This window comes from Ipomoea nil, unplaced genomic scaffold (genome assembly GCF_001879475.1).
Source record: "Ipomoea nil cultivar Tokyo-kokei standard unplaced genomic scaffold, Asagao_1.1 scaffold3172, whole genome shotgun sequence".
NCBI lineage: Eukaryota > Viridiplantae > Streptophyta > Magnoliopsida > Solanales > Convolvulaceae > Ipomoea > Ipomoea nil.
Window position 1 is genome coordinate 135,381 of NW_017619600.1, and position 19,528 is coordinate 154,908.

Genomic DNA, 19,528 nt, shown 5'->3' on the forward strand with positions numbered 1-19,528 from the left:
AAAATTGCAAAATTATCATCACTAGGAGATTTCATGGTATTATAAATACTAAAATTCACAAGTTTACCATTAGACTCCATTGTAAGCATACCACTATGAATATCGATTTTAGTTTTTGCAGTTTTTAAGAATGGTCTTCCTAACAAAATATGAGAAATTTTATTATCATTTTCCATATCCAGTACATAAAAATCAGCAGGAAAAACCAAGTTATTAACTTCAACAAGCAAATCCTCAATCACACCCCTAGGATATGTAGTAGATCCATCAGCCAATTGAATTATTATACTAGATTTATTCAAGGGTCCAAGATTTAAAGAAGCATACACAGAATATGGCATAACATTAATAGAAGCTCCTAAATCTAACATAGCATTTTCAAGTTTCACACCACTTATCATGCACGGAATAGTAAACATACCTGGATCTTTGCACTTTTCAGGAAGATTGCCTTGACTAGCCATAGAGACATTCTCGTGCACTTTCACTTCATCAACTCCTTTATTTTGTTTCTTTTTCAATGTGCATACCTCTTTTAGAAAATTTGCATAGCGAGGTACCTTTTTCATAGAATCTAAAAATGGTTTATTAGCCTCACATTCACGAAATGTCTCATATAAATCATTATTTGAGTTTCCTCTTATTGGTTCCAAAAGAGCTTGAGGAAAAGGGGCTACTGGTTCATAATCAGAAAAAGAAGAAAGGTTACCTTGGGACTTCTCTTTATTGGCAATGTTACCTGCACTTATTTCCTTGTCTAAATCAACATTCTTTTCCAGCGACATACTTCTCACAGTAATTGCACTTACATTCTCTTTAGGATTAACGATCATTTGAGAGGGTAATTTGCCAGAGCTCTGTGCTTCCAACCGACTTACCGTAGTTGCTAGTTGGCCCACTTGCCTTTCTAAGTTTTGAATACTAACCTTTGTTTCTTGAATACTAGCTCTTGTCTCTTGTTGGAATAGTTGTGTTTCTTGTTGAAACTGCAAAGTGTTAGTAGCAAGAGTTTTAACAATATCTTCTAGATTCATACCTGAGCTAGAGCTTTGGGCTGGTTGTTGGCTGGAAGGAAATTGTTGTCTATACTGTTGAAAATTGGAACGATTCTGAACAAACTGGTTCCCTTGTGAGTTCCCATAGCTAAGGTTCGGGTGATCCCTCCATCCAGGATTATATTTATTAGAAAATGGATCATACTTACCTTGAGGTTGTCCAGGAAAACCTCCAGCCATGTTGACTTGTTCAACTTCTTGAAGAGTTGGGCAGGCATTAGTTTGGTGCCCAACTACCGAGCAAATTCCACATGCTTTTACAGTTTGCATATTGCCTACAGCTAATTGACGAACAAGAGTAGTTAAACCAGAAATTTGTTGCTTAAGAGCAGAAATATTTACCTCATTCACTTGCTTAGACGGTTGGACAAGTCTATTTCCAAACTGTTGAGAATTTGCAGCCATGTTTGCAATTAGAGTTCTCGCAGCGTCCGGTGTCTTGTCAACTAAAGCACCACCACTTGCGGCATCAATCATGCTTCTATCCATAGGAAAAAGTCCTTCATAAAAATACTGAATGAGTAATTGATCACTAATTTGATGGTGTGGGCAGCTTGCACATAGTTTCTTGAAACGCTCCCAATATTCATACAATGACTCTCCATTGTTTTGCCTTATACCACAAATTTCCTTTCTAATGTTGGCCGCCCTTGAAGCTGGGAAATATTTTTCAAGGAACGCTGTCTTTAAGTTATTCCATGTGGTGATGCTTCCGGAGGGTAAATAATATAGCCAATCCTTCGCTAAATCTTTCAAAGAAAAGGGGAAGGCTCTCAACTTGATTTGTTCCTCAGTAACCCCAGTGGGTTTCATACTTAAACACACCACATGGAATTCCTTCAAGTGCTTGTGAGGGTCTTGACCTGCAAGTCCATGAAAAGAAGGCAAAAGATGAATTAATCCAGATTTTAATTCAAATTGGACATTAGCATCCAGAGCAGGGAAAGTGATGCATAATGGTTGTTGATCTAAATTTGGAGCTCCAAGCTCTTTTAAGGTCCGATTTTGAGCCATGGGTTCCTCTTCTAAATCAGAGTTGGTAGAATCGGTAGCCAGATCACTAAACTCTAATTTCCTCAAAGCTTGTTTCCTCCACCTGCGTACAGTTCTTTCAATTTCTGGATTGTATTGCAAGACTTCTTTGTTAGCAGATCGAGTTATAGGCATAAACAAAAAGATAATATATTGCAGCAATTTTATAAAAGTAACGAAAGAAAAGATTTTTTAAATTTTTTTTTTGGGACAAATGAAAAACAAATAAACAAATAACAAAATAAATAATTAAATAAATAAACAAACACAAAATAAGCTAGAAAATCTCCCCGGCAACGGCGCCAAAATTTGGTGAGCTGTCGTAGGCTCCCAAATTAAAACCTTACAAACGTAGTAGCGGGAGTAAGGATCGATCCCACGAGGAGTAACTAGTTTAAAATATGTGCTCAAATTAAAGGAAGGGGGGTTTGGAATATATCGAGAATAAGGATAAATTAAAAGAGAATTTAAATAAACAAGTAATTTAACTGAACGAATAAAGCAATGAAAATAATATATCGAAAACACTTATAATAAGAAACCTTGGTTAGTAAAGATCCACCACCGGAATTCAACACTGATCATTGATTAATAAAGTAATTAATATGCAATTGAATATTTGTCGTGAAATTATTTCGTTTCTGTTTTCCCTTAGTTGTAGGTAAATAAAGCACAAGCGGTTTAATTACCCCTAACTACTAAATAATCTAAGACAAGCGCTATAGATTTAATTTAATAGCAGCAATAGGAACTAGGAAAACCGACAAACTAAATAACACAAGCACAAGCGGTTGCATTTAATTTAGGAAAATATTCTACCCGAGACCAATTATCACTAAGCCGTCAATAATTAACCTCAGTTGCTACTGAATATTAGAATAATTTGTAGCACAACATTATCTAATATAGCAAATAATTATATCAAATAAATAACTAGTAGGCCTCCCTAGCAATTAAATGATACAACTATTCAAATAATTTTAGCAGAATATTTAATACTCAAATGCATAGAAACATATATAATAAAAATAAATAAATAATCTTACAGCATAATCAATTCCGGGGCATCAATTCACTAAGCCAAGCTAGAAGAAATTAGCCACGAATGGACATTGGTAACAACTTTAAAGAATAATCGAGAGGGGAAGAATGAACATTTTACAATAAAACACTTATACTATTTATACACTTTCTAAATTAAACCTAATGAACCTCTACCACTTATTCTCCTATTTTTGTGGCATGTCTGATTTCTTCTGTTAGTTGTGCTGCTTACCTATTCAAAAGGAAAGAAAGAGATAAAATGTTAGGATTAATAAATTCAATTGCAATGGATTGGACCACAACATAACTTACATTTATAATATATATATATATATATATATATATATATATATATATATATATATATATATTATATATTATATATTATATATTATATATATTTAGTATACAGTACGTAACACACACATATATATATATATATATATATATATATATATATATATATATATATATTTATATATTAATTATTATATATATTTAGTATACAGTACGTAACACACATATATATATATATATATATATATATATATATATATATATATATATATATATATATATATATATATATATTTAGTACAATATTTAGTTCATTAATTGTTAAACTCCAAAAAGAATAAATTATTAAATAATATTAAATAATTAATGCAAAATTATTATAAAGATGTACCTAAAATATGAGTGTAAAATATGCCCGTCAGTATATATTATGCAAAAGTGTATTGCTGTGAGACCAAGAAACATGGGACTTCTTCACTCAGACTTCATGTGGTAAACTGCCTTAAAAATCCTCACTCTAAGGAGACAAGGCAGTCCCTACTTACATTCCAACCCGCACCTTCTTCTGTTGGAACTCAAAGTAGTGAAGGAACTGAAGGGGTGTTGGGTACTTGGGTGTTTGATCAAGACTTGATAAGGAGAGCCTTAGCTGAGATGATTATTTTAGATGAACTTCCTTTTAGGATTGTTGAGGGACAGGGTTTTAGAAAGTTTGTTTTAGTTTGCTGTCCTAGGTTTAAAATCCCTTCAAGATGGACTATCAGTAGGAACATTTTCAAGATATTTTCTGATGAGAGGGTCAACTTGAAGAAGTTTTTTAGGACTAGCAGTCAGAGGGTAAGTATCACAACTGATACTTGGACCTCAGTCCAGAGAATAAACTACATGTGCATAACTGCACATTTCATTGATAGTGAGTGGAAGCTGCAAAAGAAGATTATTTCATTTGTTCCTATATATTCCCACAAGGGGGAAAGTATTGCAAAGGCTTTAGAGAGTTGCCTTTTGGACTGGGGTCTAAAATCAGTGTTTAGTGTGACAGTAGATAATGCTTCCAGCAATGACACTGCCCTAGGATTCTTGAAGAAGAAGTTGGGCTCTTGGGGTTGTATTGCTGTTAGGTGTAAGTATTTGCACATGAGGTGCATTGCTCACATTCTTAACTTGGTGGTACAGGATGGGTTGAAAGAATGTGACAGTTCTGTTAAGAAAGTCAGGGATGCTGTTAGGTATGTGAGGAGCTCACCTGCTAGGTTGCAGAAGTTTAAATCACTAGCTGATCTAATTGGGGTGGAAGCTAAGAATTCTCTGTGTCTAGATGTCCCTACAAGGTGGAATTCCACATATATGATGCTTAATACTGCATTATTGTTTCAGAAGGTATTTGAAGCCTATGATGATCATGACAGTTCATTTAAATCTGATTTGGGTGGAAGTGTACCTGATTTCTTAGATTGGGAATCCATTCAATCTTTGGTTATGATTCTGAAATCTTTTTATGAAATGACTGTTAGGATTTCTGGATCATTGTATGTGACTTCTAATACCTTCTTTTCTGAGATTTCTGATTTGTCTTGCTTGTTGAAAAATATGGAGGAAGCTACAGAAGATAGTGTTAAACTGATGGGTAAAAATATGAGGGCAAAATTTGATAAGTATTGGGGTGAGCCTAAAAAATGAATTTTTTGATATTCTATGGCAATATCTTAGACCCTAGGGACAAAATTGAGTATATGCCCATTCAGTTCAACCAGTTATATGGTGAGGACAAGGGTAAAACAATATTTGATAAGGTTATTGTTGGCCTTAAGGAGTTGTTTGAAGATTATGTTGCATGCTTCCCTGTCCAGTCTGTTGAACAATCTGACAAATCTTCTCCCTCAATAACAATATCTGATTCTGTTTCTGTTGGGAGACCTCAATCATTACTGAAATCTCAGATTAAGAAGCAAAAATTGGTGAGTGGGGATTTGTCTAGGAAAAAAACTGAGTTGGAAGTGTATCTCTCTGAGGTTATTGTGGATGAGGATGATTCATTTGACCTTCTAAGATGGTGGAAGCAGCAATTTGAAATGTTCCCTGTCTTATCTAAAATGGCAAGGGATATTCTAGCTGTTCCAATATCAACTGTTGCTTCAGAATCAGCTTTCAGTACAAGTGGAATGGTACTTGATGCCTTTAGGAGTTCCCTAACTCCTAGAATTGTTGAGGCATTGGTGTGTGCACAAGAATGGCTAAGGTTAACCAATCAACCAATCTCAATTGAAGAAAATATTGATGATGTTGAAAGGATTGAGAAGGTATATACTTCTAACTACCATTTTGTATCTGTTTAAATGTTTAATTGTTTAAGTTTTAATTTCCATTTTGTATTTGTACTGCAGAGTTGTGCAACACATCCAGCACTGGAACTGGAATGCCTACAATTGTTGTATGTTTACAGTTTCCATTAATTTATTTTGAAATCTGAATTTGTGATTACTTATTTGATTTCATGATAAATTTATGTCTTTGTATCAGTGCATCATGTATGTGTATCAATGATTCAAATCAATGTCCCTCATGAGGTTGGGAAGTTGGAACTGGAACTGGAAAGTGCTCATGACTAGGTAACATTTTAAATGTTGCTGCCATTGAGCTCAGGTATCAGTATAAGTACTGACTAAATGTCTAAATGTGACTTCTGACTTCTGACTCACTATAATTATAACTGTATAACTGTTCATTATTGTGCAATGATGATGCTTCCACCATGTTATCTGAATATATAATATTGGGTTTGGTATGTTGCATATGAAGTGTGGTGTATGCCGTACTCATTGAGTAGTGTGCCCCCAATCCTAACTTGATATGGAAAAAAAGCTATCTGAGCACTCTTTTAATCTTTTACAGTTTGTGTCAATCCTAACTTGAAATGTTTTGAACTTATTGTGTTTTTATGTGTTCACTTATCAGGAAGAAGAATAGAGTAATAGAGACATAGAGTACTCTATATTATGTTAATCATATATTCATATATTACTTTTGGAGTTTGGGTCTTTTGGATTTCTGGCTTTCTTTTGCTCAATGTTGAATGATGATGTGCTGATTGGAGACTGATGTTGTTGCATGCTTGCCTGCTTGCCTTGGAGTTTGGAGAAGATTGTTATATTTTGCTAATTTGCTATGAAGAATTAAAATTCTCATTACAAGTTTTAAATTTGTAACTTGTAATAAGTTGTAAGCTAATCTGCTGTAAATTTGTATGTTTTGAAGTTTCAGTACTAGCTTCTAAGTTCTAACTTGTAATTTTGTTAATTTGATTATATGTTTACAGTTTTATAAGTTTACTTATGTTATGTTTGCTGTTAAGTAGTTAATAATTACGAGTTAGTGGTTTTTAGTACTTAAGTAGTTCATTAGTTAGGTGTTCTATGAATTGAATATTTGATTTGTACATTCTTATAAAACCGAATTACCAATCGGATATCCGACCGATCCGATCCCATCTGAAAATAAAAATAACCAAACGGATAAGTCAACAAAAAAAAAAACGGATAGGGTAGTCAAACTTGAAATCCGATATCTGACCGGGGGAGTATTTCCGGCATCCGAACCGTCCGATCCGTCCGACTGCACAGCCCTAATTTCAACGAGTCATGGAATGGAAGAAATGGCGGACATCCAGTCTTGCTGTCATTCCTGAGATATTGGAACATATGTGGAACAAAGAAACATTTGCCTTAGCATGGTTGGGTGCAGACGATGTCTATGTGGACACCCGAGTCGAAGAAATTGAACGAGTCCTTACTTTCAAATTAGCTCGTACAGATCCAACCAAGGGAAAGGGTCCAACCATTGGTGGTCAAAGACAATCTCTTGCTGAAACTACAAAAAAAAAAAGAGTATAGAAGGCTAAGGGATGCAATAAGACAATATGATTTGATGCTCAGTTCATGGACACGAATGCTGCAGTTGGTACAAGCTCTCAACCTATGTCAACCAAGGCAATGGCACAACCCTCTGCACGAACTGATGCCCAACCAATGATGGAAGAAGCCTCGGTTGCTTCAGTTGCTGAAGGAAGTAGTTTTAGCGGGTTGGAATGATGGAAAGTGTAATGGGAGATGTGGAATTCCCGAGTGTCGGTCTCATGGATGGACAATTTGGAATTGAATGTTGTTTTGTCAAACACAATCACACATGTGCAATAGGAAGCTAGGAAGGTGTATGATGACAGATTGGATTTTTACATCCACTTGTACTGTAGTGGGGTGGAATAGGTTGGAAAGTGTAAACGAGGATAGAATCTCCGAGTGTCGAACTCAAGGATGACAAGTTGGAGTAAATAGAGTGCATGACAATCACATGTCACAATGAATTAACAAGAGAAAACTAGGTGCAAGGAGTATGTGAGAGCATATGTGCGTAAGAGTGTAAGGGAAAACATAGATAAGAAAGCAATAAAACAAAGAAAATAAAGCAGGAGTTGGATTTAATCACTAGACTTATGCATGATTTGATCTACGGTGGATTTGAAACAATGAAATCATGACTCACTTTTGGGAGTATGACTAAGGCATTTTCTTAGACACCTAGCCTACGCTTCCTCTCGGGCTTTGCCCTCTCGGATTGAAGGGCGGGGAAAGCCAATACGTAGGACTTCATAGAATTGCAATCTCTTGCCAATTCTACTCTCCTAAATTCCTCACTCATCCCGGCCGACAAGGAAATGATCAACAAAATACATTATTCGCAACAAAAGCATCAAGACATAATTTCATCATCAAATCTCTACAACAATTATGGATCTAGCACACATAAGATCTAGATCATCAAATCCAACCCTAGATCTACTAGCCACACATGATCGAGATTGGAAAAGCAAAGAAGAGAACCAAGCTAGCACAATCAATGACAAAAAGATTAGAATATAGAAACTGAACTTGGAATAGAGATTGTTACCAACTAGAAGCCACCAGTTGCATCTCCTCTTTACAAGTTGATGTGGAATTCTTCCAAGATCTATTAGAAAATCTAGTTTATTTCTGGAGAGAATGTAGAGGAAATTCTAAGCTAATCTATCCTAAAATTCTAGTGAGAGAAAGATTGAAAGAAGATATTTTGAATAATGGATCAGATCTGGAAATTTTCGCATAAAAATCTCGCCAAAAGCCATTTATTTCCGATTTACTCTGTCATCACGCCGTGACGCCAACATGACTGGGAATCTTGATGCGTTTATCACTGACTGCCTAAATGTCTGAATTAGCCTTTGTGATCATCATGAAAGTTGTAGCTCTTTCAAATGCCAATCCAATGCCACTTGAATCACTTCATTTTGACATCCCTAGATCCATATATGCTCAAATTGTCGAAGTGTTGCCGACATGTCCTAGAATTGTCAATATTTTGCTGTTTTTACCAAATGTAACCGTAATTAGTCATTGTGCCTAACTTTAATCAAAATAAGCTATTCTAAGAATAAAATAGGCTTAAAGGACTCTAATTATAGAAACATATAACTTCTAAATATGCCACAAAAGTGACACATTTTAACACTTATCATATGACAAGGAGTGTGAGGAGCTAGAATGCAAGGTAAGTAAAGGTGCAAGCAAATAAGAGAAGAAAACGAAAATAAATGAGAATGAATATAACGGGGAATTGGATGGAAAAACACTTGATCTTATGCATTTGGTATACTACGGTAGACAAAACGAAGTACAATGCTAGACTACTAATGGGAGCCGCTTAAGTGACTACGGCATTTTCACAAACACCTAGCCTATGCCTCATCCCGGGCTTTGCCCTCTCGGATCGAAGGACGAGAACTGTCAAAGAGTGAGACTACGTGGAATCACATTCTCATGCCAATTCCACTCTCTTATAATCCTTTCTCATTGGGATCCTTCAATGAACAGAGAAACCATACACAACTCAATCACAACACAAGCATCAAGGTCAAGCATTATACAATCATCTTATCAATTCATCGATTTAAGAACACAAATGCATATAATCAAGAAAACCCAATCCAATTCATATAATAGCTAGCCACACATTATATATATGAAATCACACATGTAGAAATTTAGATCTAGCATTTATAAGAGATGAAAATGGAGAAATTAAAGCATGAATTTTAAGGGATGAAGGAATAGTAACCAAATCCATTCTACAAGTGCAAAATCTCCTTTGAAGAGTGAGTGTGGCTATCTAAATCTACCCTATTCTAGAGAGAAGGTAGAGAGAATTCTAAGCTAATCTAACTTAAAAGTCAAGTGAGAGAAAGAAAAATGAATAATGATGATGATAAAAGAAGATATCACAAAGAGACTGGGAATTTCTGTTGGGATATTTTGGAAAGGTTTAGGAACCTCTGAGTTTTCGTCCGACTTAGCTAAAAACCTAAGCAACTAAACACATAACGAATCTATTAACTGAGCTCAAAAGATTAATTAATTACCTTGATCAAAGCCTCCTGAAGAACCTCCTGGCGGCATGTAGCTTAGATCCCATCCGTAGGGAGTCCATCTTTGCACATTCTCAATTCCCATTCTTTCTTCCATCACCGCTGCCCTTTGATCAAAATTGAAAAATCCATAATTGACTTGAGCACTCAGATTGTCAAATCGGTTATTGATCATGGAATACAAGTCCTCGTAGGTGGGTCCTCGAGGTCCACTCATATAACCCTCTTGTGCTCCTGACGAGGTGGCTGCAACGGGTGCTCCCTCATTACTCATCCCTATTCTTTGATCGTGTAACACCCCCTAAAAACAAGCTATTTAAAAGCCTTAAACATGCAGATAACAAAACTAAACAACAAACACAGCGGAAGACTAAAAGATAACTAGATAAGCATAAATCCAAGTCATGGGGTGTTATGCCACGCTCACCAACAAGGATGAACGCTACGACAATATCTGCATTGTTTACAACTATCCAAAGTCTCAAAAGTCTAAACCTAGATCGGCACACATGCCATAAAACCAACGGGAAAAGCTATGCTAACAGGCACTAGACTGCGCACTCGCCTAGACATCACCTGAAAGAACACAATAAAACATGGGACGACGCCCGGTCAGCGAATAATGCTGGTAACCTGCCAATACATGTGAAGTAACATACATAGATAAGATATAAGTTGTAAAGCCATTTTAAAAACGGAATGCATAAGTATATAAGTACAAAACCAAGAGCAATAGTCAACACAAGACTCACACTCTCAACAAGGATACGGGAACACATCCCAAACCACAAAGGACAACAACAACTCAAAAGGATAAAGACAAGACCAACGGCAACACATGCCTTTGTGACTACACGCGTCACAAGAAGAGAACACACAACCACGACTACACAAGCCCTCGTGACATCACCCATCACGAGTTGATATGCCTTCCTTATGCCCGGTTCCAACCTTATGGCTACCCCCAACCTTGTATCTTCTTTCCAACCATTACCTCCAGGACCCCTGTACTTCTTAGTCCAACCTTTTCCCTCCTGGGACCGTCGTCCCCCACCAACAAACCACCAACAAGACCACCAATTTCATAGTACACGAGGGTACCGTACACACACACGGCAACACATGCCACCCAAGAATCACGTGGACCCATCACTCAGGCCACAACTCCATAATCACGTCACGGCCACCACGAGGACCGCTGCAATACCTTGGTGACTAGTGTCCCATACCACTAATCGTGCAATTCAGGTAAAGCCACGCACACATCACACCACAACAGGAATCAATCAACGGATCACAACGAAGATATGAAACCATACTCAATCAAGGAATGGATCACAGTCCAACAACAACAACGATGAATAATACAAGTTATCATCAACAAATAGGAAGGTACAAACAACACACATGCTAGCATTTAAACACCGAACTAGCATGCTTATCAAACGGGTAAACCAAACGTAGTTCTGAAGAACACACAAGACTCATCACGGTTCAATGAAACACAATGTTGAACACTTGGCACGATTCAAGACACCAAAAGCCTACATGGATACCTACCACATAGTTTTAGACATACGAAACATCAAGAAGACACTCAAATAGTTCCACAAAAGAATAACGGGAAGTCCAAAGACCAAATACCGAGTCAAAAGAATCATTGGGAACAAATCCCCAAACAACACCAACACTGTGTACCCGCGGGTAGGCCCACGGGTAGACCTCTACCCGCGGTTCCGCCCGCGGGTACAGGTCACCCGGCCAATGTACCCCGCGGGTGGGCAGCGGGTTGGACCCCTACCCACCGTTCCGCCCGCGGGTACACCCCTGTACCACAATTCATCACTTCGCAGATTTTCTTCTCCAAACTCAAATTCAAGTCCAAAACATGCCAAATCTCACCAAATACAACAAAATGACTTGAATCAAAGGAAATGCCAAGCAATGGCACACAAGAACCCTAAACACAAGCTCTAGATATGCATTTTCACAAGATCATGCATCAACACTCACATTTCATAGCAAAACACATGTAGAATCCAAGAAATCACATATAGGTAAGCAAAATAGGTTTTGTAGAGCACGGGTTACCTCTTGTAGACTAAAGACTTCACTTTACACCTCAACAAGCTCCTCACTAGGCTCACCTTCCAAACCCACTTCAAGAACAAACCAAAAGATCATAAAGATCCTAGCTTTAAGAAAAGACACCTTAGATAGAACCAAAAACACAAGATGAACTTAGATCTTACCCTCCTAGATGCCCAAATATAAGAAAGGTTGAATCTTGGAAGCAACTCTTGAAGTCTTAGCAAGGTTCCAACTTGGCTTGGAAGAAAAGCTACTCGCCTTTTAGAGAGAGGATGGAGCTAGATTTTTAGAAAAGTGTAAAGATAGAATGAAGGTGGTCTACTAGGTTAGGTTACATTACCAACAACAAGTGAAAGGTCAAGAATGCCCTTACTAACATAAGGAAGTGTAAGGAACAAGGGAACTCCTTACAAAGCTCAATGTACAACTTTGACTTTGGGGGTTGAATAGTCAATTACTAGTCCCAAACTATTAAATTTCAGGAATTTAAGGAATTAAATTACAATTTGAAATAGGATTAATTACTCAATTAATCCCTTTGTTGAATTTGGATTTCGGGGTGTCACAGATCGGCTCCCATAGCATTCCCTTCATCACTAGCCTCAGCTATATGCCCAGATTCAATCCCAACATTTGGCCACATTCTTCGTGGCACATTCAAACTAACCTCAAGAGCAATTCTTTTATCCAAAGGTTTCTTGGCAATGTCGGCCAGGGTCAGGTACTTGTTATCAGTGGTCTGGTACAACTCATAGTATCTTAGATTGGCGGCATTCAAAGCCGTTCTAGTGGTTCTTTGTATTCTCTCTCCCAACTCGGGCAAATTCATCTTCTCAAAAATCCAACTCAACATCACATCGTAGGGAAAATTTTTCCTGTTCTTTGATTTAAAATAGGACATGTGCTTAAGGATCAAAACTGGCAAATTTATCGCACGTCCAAACCTCAACATGAAAGCAATAGTACAAGTCCAACTACCAATCATTGTAGAGTTTTTCCTACACGGGAACAAGCACTACTCTATCAGTAATACCAACAACTTCCTCTCTCCAGTCAACGTGGGTCTCTCAGGGCGGTATTCCTTAGGGAATTCTTCCCTACTTCTAGTCATATATATCAAATATTCATGGTATGTCAAACCTTCATGGGCAACCCAATCGTCCCGGTCATACATGTCCAGTCCATCTAATGGTAGGTCAAACCAATTGGACAACTTTTGTGGTGTCAATTCGACTTTTGTACCTCTCACATTAGAGGTAATCATAGTCACACCTTTCTTATGCTTCGTGGACAAGTTCTCATAAAATTCAATCACCAAATATGTATAAATTTCTTCTTGAATTCTACAAAATTTCCTCAACAAACCCCAATTCTCCAGTATACTATTAAAATCCTCAGAAAAGTGCTCAGGAGAATAAGTTTTACCTCCTATTGCTGAGTAGGTAGGGCCTTCTTGATTGGTTCCCTCCACTTGTTGTTTTCCTTTTGCCATTGTAGTCCAAAGCTTCTTGACTTGATTTTGCTCAAATTGAAGTGGATGACCCAACTAGTATTTTTCTTGCACTTAGGATAGTTCGTGGAAGACACTCTTGAAGTTCCCTTGATTAAAGATGGTGATTTGAAGGAGATAGGTTTTTGGTTGGGGTTGAGGGAGAAAGCAGTGCAATAGAGAAGAAGAAGAAGATGAATTTCAACACTCTGATTTGGGGAAAAACTGATCGAGGGTTAAAGGTGGTGGGGCTTGGCAGCGGCCCTCCAAGTGGCCCGCCCCAAGGCCCGATGTCAGCGAGGCTAACACGGCCTCAGGTCACGGACCGTAACGTGGTCCGTGACAACGTCCCGTGCAACAGAACAGGGCCTGCTCCGGTCCGTGGCCTAGATCCGCCCCCGGGTCGGGTAATCGGGTCCAATTGCAATCGGTCATCCGACTTTGTCAAATCTTCATATCGGGTCAAAATTAGATGTGGCCCTCGACTTTAATAAACCCCGTTTCTTAGTCAACCCTTTGTCTTTTAAATCCTTTCCGGGATTTGCTTGTCCCAATTCCAACGTAAGTTAAATTCTCATCCAAATCTTTTCTCGTCGTTTCTTTCTTTTTCCTGTTTCCACTTCTATTTCGGTAAACAACTCTTCTAGTTAAACCTTAATCGTTTTCCAGCGATTTCATTCTTACTTACACCTATTTTCATTCGTCTAATCTCTTGTTGGTTAATTCATAGCATTCAAGCCGATACCTTCTCTAAAGCAATCCTAATTAACTTTTAAATTCTCAAAATCTTAGACTAAGCACAACTTCAACAACTTGCAACAACTTTCGCAAACATACACACCCAATTAAGCATTCATGCAAGAATCAACACACTCATTCCAAATTAGAGTGTTACCTTTCTCAAGATTGTGGCTACCAGCCTGAGTCTGTCCCATGACCATGATCCTCCCTGGTCCAGCTCCTCCGGTACGTCCTTGCTGCGCTCCACCTCGTCCATGATTCCCATTCTGGTGCGGACCTCCTCTCGGTGGATACCCACGACCCATAGCATGATTCGGTGCCTGACTGATCGGACCTCTGGGTGGCTGGTTCGGGATCGTGCCATGAGATCCCTTCGTCTTCGGATATCGACAAGTAGTAGCTCTATGGCCCGGTCTCCAACACTGGAAGCAAATCACGGGCATCCCTCCACAAATGGTCCTAGGATGGTCCTTGCCACATCTCGAGCACACCGTACCCCTCTCACTAGGTGGTCCTCCAGCTCTAACTCCCTGTCTCATCGCCAGATTCTTCCTTTCCCCGCCTCGGTTGTCAAACCTGCTCGTCGGATTGAACCTGTGCCCCTTGTTTGATTGTGAATCCATACCCTCATTCTTTTTCTTCAATCCCTGCATGGGATCTCGATGCAACTGTTAAATCCTAGAGTAACCAGCAGTTGCGTTGTAGGCTTCGGTCAACGTAGCAAACCTCGTCGTGGAGAATGACTTTTCGGCATCATAGTGCAACCCTCGGATAAACTTACGAGCCCTACTAGCCTCATCGGGTGCCAAGGTAGGAGCAAATCGAGATAGCGCCACAAAGCGGGCACGATACTCCTGGACAGTCGAGCTTCCTTACTCGAGATGCAAGAATTCTTCATACTTAGCAGCCTTGACATATTCCGGATAGAACCTCTCCCTCAATACTATCTTGAACATCTCCCAGTCAAACCCCTCTCTCGCCTGAGCAGTCGGTCCCTCTATTACCCACCAATGATCGGCCTCCCCCTGAAGGTAGTACACAGCAGCCTCTACTCGCTGATCCATCGGGGATCCTACCACGTCAAACAGCTTGTCGAACGTACGGATCCAACTCTCGAGAACCTCCGGATCCTCATGGCCTAAGTAACTCGGTGGGTTGCGTCCCGTGATCCTCCTAGACATATCTCCGCCACCATTGTTCCCATTTAGCACGACGGCTCCGATAGTCTGAGTCAACTGGGTGAGCTGGCACAGGCTCTCTGTCAAGTCAGTAGAAGATGATGCTCCGGGTCCTGAGGAACGAGGAGATTCCTCTGTAACTCTTCGCGGCGGCATCGCCATGTCCTTTGTACATGACCAGAACAGATCATTCTTGTTAGCACGACTAAAGGTTAGCTGATTCTAACTTTTCTATTCTTAAGACAAAGCTCGCAACAAGCAAGGCGCACACAAAACAAACAAAGGCACTTCTTCTCAACTACTTTAACAACTTTTCAACAACAAACTTCTTTTCTACACTTTAGCTCTCAAACTTTTGGTCTTTCTCTTTCAACTTCCCACTTTTACACTACAAGAAAAATCGTGAATTGCGATGGAAAATCGCGACGGAAGCTATTCTGTCAGCATATAACGACGGAATTCGTGACGGAAATTAATTCCGTCGCTATTTTTGGTGCAAAGAAAAAATTTAACCCGCGAAATCTTGGCGACAAAATGTTCACGATGGAATTTGCGATGGATGTGAGTTACGTTGTCCATTTAGCGACGGAAAAGACGATGGAATTATGCTCCGTCGCGAAATGGCGACGAAAATTGTGACCGAATTTTTATCCGTCACGAAGGAAGGATTTTTAAAATTTTAATAAATATTGCGACGAAATCAATGATGGAATTAATTCCGTCGCAATTGTATATTAAATTTTATTTTGAGTTATCTTGAGTTCTTAACATAGTATCCACTATTCCATTGTCCAAAAGTTAAATTTCAGGGAGAAGAAAAATTAAATTTCAAACCCTAATCCCTAATTCTCTACCGTTTCTATCGCTTCTCCAACTCAGCTGACAGCTACTCTTGTGAATACGACAACCAACGAGTTCCGACCACAAAGCTGCTGTCGACGAAGCTGCTGCCCGGTTTCAGCCTCCGCCCCTGCCTACGACGAAGTTGCAGACTCTGAACTTAGCCTCCCCTGTAAACCAAGGTAGCGCCCTTTTCCGATGTTTTTTTCCGCTGACTATCTTTCCACCCTGGTATATTTCATGATTCTTTTTTCAAATTTTAGTATCTATTAATATGTTATTATCTATCATGTGTTTCTTTTTTGTTAAACACTTTTTAGACACGTAGATGTGCATTTATATATGAATACAAATTCCTGTAAAAATGCAAAAAATAAAAAATAAAATTATTTGATGTGAAATTGCCTTCTGTTTGATGTGATTCTGGAAAAAGGAAAAAGTAATACCTGACTAATCTTTTATTTGCAATATCTGATTACATATGCAATCTGAAAGAACGAATGAGATATTGGATTATTGATCTTTTATTTTGTAATGCAATGAAATTATATTTGAAGGAAATCTGTAAGGACGAAGTGCTTCTCAGTATATGGGGATTCCTATGGTGACAGGTTTAATAATGTTACTCTAAAGTGATTAAGTGATAGGGCTTCTATTTCAAGTTTTACATTGAAATTACTTCTTCTTTCAGTGTTATTCAACTGCTTTGGCTTTTTATGACCGTCTAGGTGTTTTTGCATGTTACATTCTAACGAAGCAGAGATGATAGGAAGAATGAGGTTGTAAATCTTGTCTGGATAAAGCTTCTTCCTATGTAATGCAAGTTTGCCTAATATTCTTGTTATGTTAGGAAATAAGGTTTTACCTAAATATATCTAATGTTTTATGCATACTATAACAGGCCTTACTCAAAAGATGTAGGGAATGAGGATACTAATGTTTCTGCTCTTCTTTCTGTAAGGTTAGTTGCTGATAGGCCTCACTTTCTGGAGTTTAATTGATGTAAAATTCAATTCAAAGCAAAGTTAGAGGTTAGTCATTTATTTCAAGTATTTGCTATCGTGTGCTTGCTTGATTTAGTTATTGCTCCACTGTGATCTCCTATATTAGCAATCATCAACTTGACAGTTCATACAAAGGTTTGTGAATTTTCCATACTTCAGTTCAATGTAGGAAGCTTATGGTAAATGGTCCTTGTCTGAAACCTATATATTTTGTTTTTGTCAGTTTTCCCATATAACTGTTGCCTGTTGATGGTTGCGATTCTCTTTTTTAAACAATATATTTTTAAACAAAAAAAAAACATATTTTTGAATGGTCTGTAAACTTGCAAGATGAATTTATCAGTCTGTATAAATTTTAAAAGTATAATAGAAAGCACATGCAACAAACTATTTTAGCAGACAAACAGCAAACCTACTAGAACATTAGACATCCAAGGTTCCATTCAGTGGACTTAACCATTTATATGATTTGTGGAGACGCATTACGCATATAATTCAAATTGTATGTAGTTGATATTTATCTCTTTTTCCCTTAACATAAAGGTTTTTCCTTCTATTTTCTAGCCAGATGGTGAAGGTCTGTAGACTTATTCTCTTTTTTTGGTGTGTTTCAGGATGATGATGAAGCTGAAAAAATTGGTTGCTGCACTTTGAAAGTAGAGAATGTGGAGCCAGTGGCTCCAGATACCCTGAAGGTACTTTTCTTTCTATGTTCTGTATGACCATGTCACTCTTCTGATGGAAATTAAACTTCACATGTAAAACTAATTGGTGAAGGAAAAAGATAGTTCTCTGTCTAGTCTTCTACCAAGTAATTGCAATGTGAAGAACTGATGTTTTCTTCCACTCCCTACAGTTTGATTTTCTTGCTAAAGATTCTATCAAATATCAGAACGATGTTCGGGTCTTGGAGCCTGTTTTCAAAGCAATTCAACAGTTTCGAAAAGGTTAGTAATTGGAGATTTATATTAGTATGTAATATGTGATCATTTATAAGTGAATTCCATTTGTAGAAATTTTATTTTGCCTTTTCTTGATTTTGCCTTAACACAGTACATGCCATTCAATTAGCACACTCAAAACTCAAAAGTTTTCATATTTACATCCAAGTTGAACCGGTATGTTTTGTTTCCATAAGTTCAATTTATAGTATTGGCATTGGCTTGTCTTTCTAGGGGACTAAGAGAGCGAGCTCTAATCTAAATTCTAAAAAAAGATTCACATATTTCATTCATAATTGAATGTACGATCTTAGAATGAGATGGACCACTTAGTCATATATTGTAGTAACACTTAATTTGTATTTTTATCTAATTTTTCATGTACTGTTTGCAGCCTGATTTGCAGTCTACTGCAGAAAGAAGGTGCAGAATCTGAATTATTTTGGGATATATTGGGTGGAAAATCTGAATACTCTAGCCAGAAAACTGGAAGGGAATGCTGAAAGTGATCATCATCTGTTCTTGTGCACCTTCTCAAAGGATAAGAGTTTATTTAAAGTGATCCTCATATGATCTTAGTGAAGTGAAGTGAAGAAGATTGATGTCTCTTGAATACGTGAGAGGCTTGATCAAGACAACATTGTGACCTTAGTTGTTAGAATGAATGCTACCAAGTTAAAACCTTTATGATCTTGTTATCTTGATTTTTCTTTGGTGAGGACTATTATATGTTGTTTAGACTTGAATTGACTATTTTTAGTTACTAAATGTGGATTGATGATGTATTATTACTTGAACTTAATGTAAATTGATAATGTTTAGAGTTATGTTATTTTTTAGAATTAATTGTGTTTTAGTATGTTATTGTAGTTTTATATTAATATTTTAAAAGCTCATATTACTATTTAAAAATAATAATTATAAATAATTTTTAAAAAATAAAAATAAAAAATGCGATGGAATCGCGACAGAATATAAGTTTTGCGATGGAATATTTGTTGCCAAAATGCGACGAAATTACGATGGAATCGCGACGGAAAAATAATATTGCGACGGAATATTCGTTTTCAAAATGGCGACGAAATTAGCGTCAGAATAATTTCCGTTATCAAAATGCGATGGAAAAAATTTCATCGCTAATTTGCAACGCCTTATTCCGTCGCCATATTTTGCGACGGAATTATTCCGTCGCGAACAAAAATACGACAAGTCGATAGACGACGGAACGGATTCCGTCGCGAAATGTGATTCGCGACGGAATTTTGCTGTTTCGCGACGTAATTTTCCCATCGCGATTCCCGATTTTTCTTGTAGTGTTAACTTCTCTACTTTGCTCACAACAGATAACAAAAGCACAATGAG

The 19,528-nt window shown here is 37.7% G+C and overlaps 1 protein-coding gene and 1 long non-coding RNA gene across 6 annotated transcripts; both read left to right on the forward strand.

Moving 5' to 3' along the window:
- The first annotated feature begins 3,839 nt into the window (after positions 1-3,839).
- LOC109168047 (zinc finger BED domain-containing protein RICESLEEPER 2-like) lies at positions 3,840-6,037 on the forward strand. The gene is made up of 4 exons (XM_019317101.1): positions 3,840-5,091; positions 5,139-5,728; positions 5,813-5,870; positions 5,949-6,037. Exons 1-4 carry the CDS (start codon positions 3,840-3,842, stop codon positions 6,035-6,037), a joined length of 1,989 nt encoding a protein of 662 aa, XP_019172646.1.
- Positions 6,038-16,190: 10,153 nt separating this feature from the next.
- LOC109168083 lies at positions 16,191-19,037 on the forward strand. Of its 5 annotated transcripts, none has more exons than XR_002051969.1 (7): positions 16,191-16,403; positions 16,779-17,000; positions 17,183-17,252; positions 17,840-17,920; positions 18,082-18,172; positions 18,279-18,343; positions 18,561-19,037. It is a non-coding gene; the product is annotated as an uncharacterized LOC109168083 (long non-coding RNA). The 5 variants fall into 5 exon arrangements; XR_002051970.1 differs by having other exon boundaries at positions 17,188-17,252; XR_002051967.1 differs by lacking the exon at positions 16,779-17,000.
- Positions 19,038-19,528: the final 491 nt, after the last annotated feature.

Bases quoted from the DNA above. Each gene is read 5' to 3' on its own strand.
- LOC109168047 (XM_019317101.1), top strand. From the start codon at position 3,840: ATGCCCGTCAGTATATATTATGCAAAAGTGTATTGCTGTGAGACCAAG. The intron at 5,092-5,138 runs GTGAGCCTAAAA...GCAATATCTTAG, and splicing joins AAAATTTGATAAGTATTGGG to ACCCTAGGGACAAAATTGAG. The intron at 5,871-5,948 runs GTTTCCATTAAT...TCTTTGTATCAG, and splicing joins ACAATTGTTGTATGTTTACA to TGCATCATGTATGTGTATCA.